The sequence below is a fragment of the Elaeis guineensis genome, chromosome 11 (assembly GCF_000442705.2).
Source record: "Elaeis guineensis isolate ETL-2024a chromosome 11, EG11, whole genome shotgun sequence".
Classification (NCBI taxonomy): domain Eukaryota; kingdom Viridiplantae; phylum Streptophyta; class Magnoliopsida; order Arecales; family Arecaceae; genus Elaeis; species Elaeis guineensis.
The window spans coordinates 116,423,813-116,428,154 of record NC_026003.2 but is presented as its reverse complement, the minus strand read 5'-3'; the positions used below and the strand labels follow the sequence as shown (position 1 = coordinate 116,428,154).

Below are 4,342 nucleotides of genomic sequence, written 5' to 3'. Positions count from 1 at the left end.
AACTTGCTTTAAAGGTTTTAGGGGCCAGACGACGCGTTTGTAGGTGGCGAGCCAGATTAAATTAATGGCTATGATGCAAGTCAAGGAGAAGGCATTTGTATCTAAATAAAATAGGTGATGCAACCAAAGAGCCCTTTATTAATTGGTCATTAGATCCTCTTGCCATTAGGAGGTTCAGATTTCAGACTAATTTTTCTGAGTCGTGGTCATGGCTCGCATTGTTGGAGTAAACAATGGAAGGGGACAAGAGGAAAAAGGAAGTGCAGTGAAGAGCTCTTGGCTAGCTTATAGAACCTATATTTAGCAACCAACTTGTGCTTAAACTTCTCATTTTATGTGGTTTGGCTTATTTAAGCTCCACATAATCTCAAATATGATATCACACTGTTTTCATTGGCATGAATCACCTCGATGGATTGGTTTCCTTGGAGGAATTGGGAGTGTAGTGTCTCCAGTGGTTAAATACGACAAGAAGCTCCTCTTTTTCCTAATACATGCTACACTCATGTTAGCTCTTATTTATTGTCAATGTGAATGGATTTTAATAATCCACCACATAAGACAATGCAACAGCCAATCCCCTTAATTTTATGCTGCCTTGAATTGCACAAGGAAGCACTCCCTTTTTTTGAGTAAACTTGAACCAATGTAGCCTCAAAGGAATGAATTGTTAATGGACTGCACACTACTTCCTCATTCCATTCTCTGGGCTAGTCCTCCGGTTGCCAATGCGAGGTCAATAGATTTTGCTAAAGAAAAATGTTAGGTCCGTAGATCTCAGCCAATTAGAAAACACATTACATCGCTTCACAGTCCACAAGAAAATCATTGTTAATCATCGATAATGGGTACGTGGGTCATATTCTAGTGCTCTGCTAATCACACAAATAAGAGCTAAAGAAATCATGTATGTATCTCGTTCATGATCGAAATTAAAATCTTAATCAGAATGAATTGGAATGGCAATTGAAATACTCATGTCTCCTAGTACGTTTGATTCATATGACTGAAATCAAAATCATAACTGAAATGTGCTTTGAATAATAGGAGAAAATACGGATTGAAATATTTCTGTTCATTTTTGAAATTAAAATGAGAATGAAACTCTTCCTGATAAAATATCTAGAATGAGAGATTAGAGTCCAACTCTCCTCAATCAAACATCTCCTAAATCGAAATAAGCTATTCGACTCAAAGTTGTTACAGTAGCCACATTAGTGAGATCAGAAGCATAGAATGGCAGCTTGAGTTGACCAATGTTCCAACCCATGGCACATTCATGACTGTTTGCTACTGCTTTTTTTTTTCCTTGCAATTGGGTTGATTAGGGAGCTCAATTATTTGGTTGAGGCCATCCAAAGAAATCCAAAACAATGAGGGTCAAAAGGCACATGGAACATACCATCTCACATACAATAATCCGAGTTCCATTTGTTTAGTTTCTCTCACGGAACATGGGGGGCCAGTAAAATATGGAGGAATTTCACAAACGGCGTCCCCGTAGTAACACAACTGCTCCCCCAACTTTTTGCGTGGGCCCATTCTCTCTATCTCCCTGTGCCTTTCCACAGCTGCCCTCTCATTGGGCACTCATAAAAGACCCTCACCATTCCCCTCCCCTACAAGTCTAAGCCCTCCCCATCATGGAAGAGCCACCCACCCATCAATGCGGTGAAGCTAACACCTCCTCCTCCTCCTCCTCCTCTTGCACCACCACCACTACTTCCTCCTCCTCCTCCTCCTCCTCCTCTAGCTTCCCCACCACCACCTCTTTGTCTCCCAATGCCTCCCCAGAACCACCCCAGGATTCAAAGATCCATAAGAAGGCCGCCAAAAGCAGCTCCAAGCGAGGTGCCGAGGCCGCCGGCACCACCACCGGCGAGGCCAAGAAGCGCAGCAAGGACGGGAAGCACCCCACCTACCGCGGCGTGCGCATGCGTAATTGGGGCAAATGGGTGTCGGAAATCCGAGAGCCGAGGAAGAAGTCGAGGATCTGGCTTGGTACCTTCGCCACCGCCGAGATGGCAGCCCGAGCCCATGACGTCGCCGCCCTCACCATCAAAGGCCAGTCCGCACACCTCAATTTCCCGGAATTGGCCTGCAAACTCCCCCGCCCCGCCACCGCCTCCCCCAAGGACATCCAGGCCGCCGCCGCTCTCGCCGCCGCCGCCACATTCGCCGATTGCATCCACCCCTCGTGCCGGGACGACGACGTCATCGCAGCAGCGGCCTCTCCCTCCCCCCGGGCCCCCCCACCCCCTCCAGCTACAACGACGATATCGATGCGCTCTTCGACCTCCCCGATCTCCTGCTCGACTTGAGAGACGAGTTCTGCTACTATTCACCAACTTGGCTGCCTCCGCCGGAGGAGGATCACGACACCCTCGGATTCCGTCTCGAGGAGGAGCCGCCGTTCTTGTGGGGGGTGTGATCACCTACCGCATTTGGCACCATTTCTATTTCAGTCCTCAGCAGTCCAAATTATCAAACTCGGAACTCTTTTCTCCTCTTAGTGGGTATAATTGAAGGCGGAGGTCGAATCTCAAAAAAAAAATAAAATCTTTCCAAAATCTTTCGGTTGCTTGTTAGATTTTCCGGTTGCTCTACAAGGAATCTATCCCTGTAGCTATTTGTAAGCAGGGTCTTCCACACCTCTTTTACATAAATTCGCTACTAGTTATATGTCCTGATATATAAGTATCGTGCTAGTATGTGAGGGCATGGGTGATAAAGCTTTCAATTCTGTATTATATGTGAACGTGGAAAGGAGTGGAATTCAAGAACGTGGGTTCTACCCCTCTGTTTGCTTAATTTGGAAACCATTTGCATTGAATATAGTTTCTTTACTGGAATCACATGGTGATGAAGGTGCCTTCGAAATCCTTCTCTTTCTTTTTTTTTATTTTTATTTTTTTATTTGAGAGAATATTTCTCAAAGCTCAAAGAAGCATCCATATCAGATTTCCGCAGATGTATTCCTTCTCGATTGGTTTAAACTAACCGATTTATCATTAAAAAATTCATATCAACAATATTTGCACATAAGACCTTGATTAAAGAAGATTTGTGGTCTCTCTTTCTGTAGAGGGAACCATTTAGGCTGACAATTTGTTCAAGTTTTTCCTGGTGAAAGTGTATGGTTAAGGGTAAAGGGATTGGGCCACTAAAACAAATTCTCCAAAGAGATAGAGTGGTGCATGACATTGACCACACTAAACTCTCAATATAGTCCATCTCTCTCCCGGTCACTGTAGCAATATATGTCACTCCCCCATTGGTGGGAGCTGGCCTTTGGATTTAACGATGTGTCAACAAGTCTGGTGCATTTCTTCTTTTTTTTTTTGCAAATAATGAGCGATAGATGATTGCGAGCAGGCTGGCGGGGTAAATTCAATTTGAATGACACGTGTAATGCACGTGCAATGTGCATTATTTTGGTGGTGAAGCGCACATTGCTGAAACAGAACAGTGAAGACACATTGGTGTGGGTGGCCTGCCTTGTGGCTAAATATACTCGAGATAGTTTTTTTATTTGAGATATATTTGGCATATGCTCAAGTGGCCCTACGGAATATTTTATTTTCTGATTTTTTTTTTTTTCAATATATTCATATTAGAATGGCTATGAATCCAAGTAGAAGTCGATATGAAGTTGTCTAACATTAAGGTGGGCCTATTTGGAAATAAATGACTTTAAAAGGTGAATAGGACCATGTATCTGCCACATTATTATGTCATAATGCAGGCCATGACCCTCATTAACAATTAACCAGCCAGAGTTTGGTGCATTCTATGATATAAATCTTTTCTGCCTCATGAGAGGAGAAAGAAGACAAGAAAGAAGGATTGGTGATAACTTGGTTAGGAATGGTCTTTATCTTACCATGGAAGGCAGGACTAAGGCCCACGACATAACATACACAGATGAGGTCAGATTTTTCTCAAATGTGTGGAAGCCTTTGGAAGATTACGCCCAAGCAATGTAGTCATGAAGCACCACATTGTCCTTTTTGTTTTTTTTTTTTTTTTTTTGTGAAAAGCCACGAGGAAAGGGATATTCCCCCCAGTTTCATTCATCAGAGAAGGTTAATATTTACATGTTTTTGTGAGCGACAAGTTGTTTGATATTTAAGGTGACCACGATATCTATTGCCCGAGAGGCCAGAGTACTTGAGGTATAGAAGGACAGTTCAACGTGTCAGTTATTTCAGTCTTCAACATAACCCAAAGAGTACTAATTGTCGAGCAAACGTCATGCTTTAGTCTTGCCCACAGTAAGTTTGAGACCAAAGTGTACTAATTGCAGCTGAAACAAGAAAAAACATATAATGAGGACTTAAAT

General features: G+C 43.1%; 1 protein-coding gene across 1 annotated transcript; it reads left to right on the top strand.

Annotated features, from left to right (window-relative positions):
- Window positions 1–1,610: 1,610 nt before the first annotated feature.
- On the top strand, window positions 1,611–2,880 carry LOC105053975 (ethylene-responsive transcription factor ERF034-like). Its single transcript, XM_010935332.4, is given in 2 exon segments — window positions 1,611–2,252; window positions 2,255–2,880. Coding segments are annotated over 2 exon segments (786 nt in total). The 5' UTR covers window positions 1,611–1,643; the 3' UTR covers window positions 2,432–2,880.
- The last annotated feature ends 1,462 nt before the right edge of the window (window positions 2,881–4,342 follow it).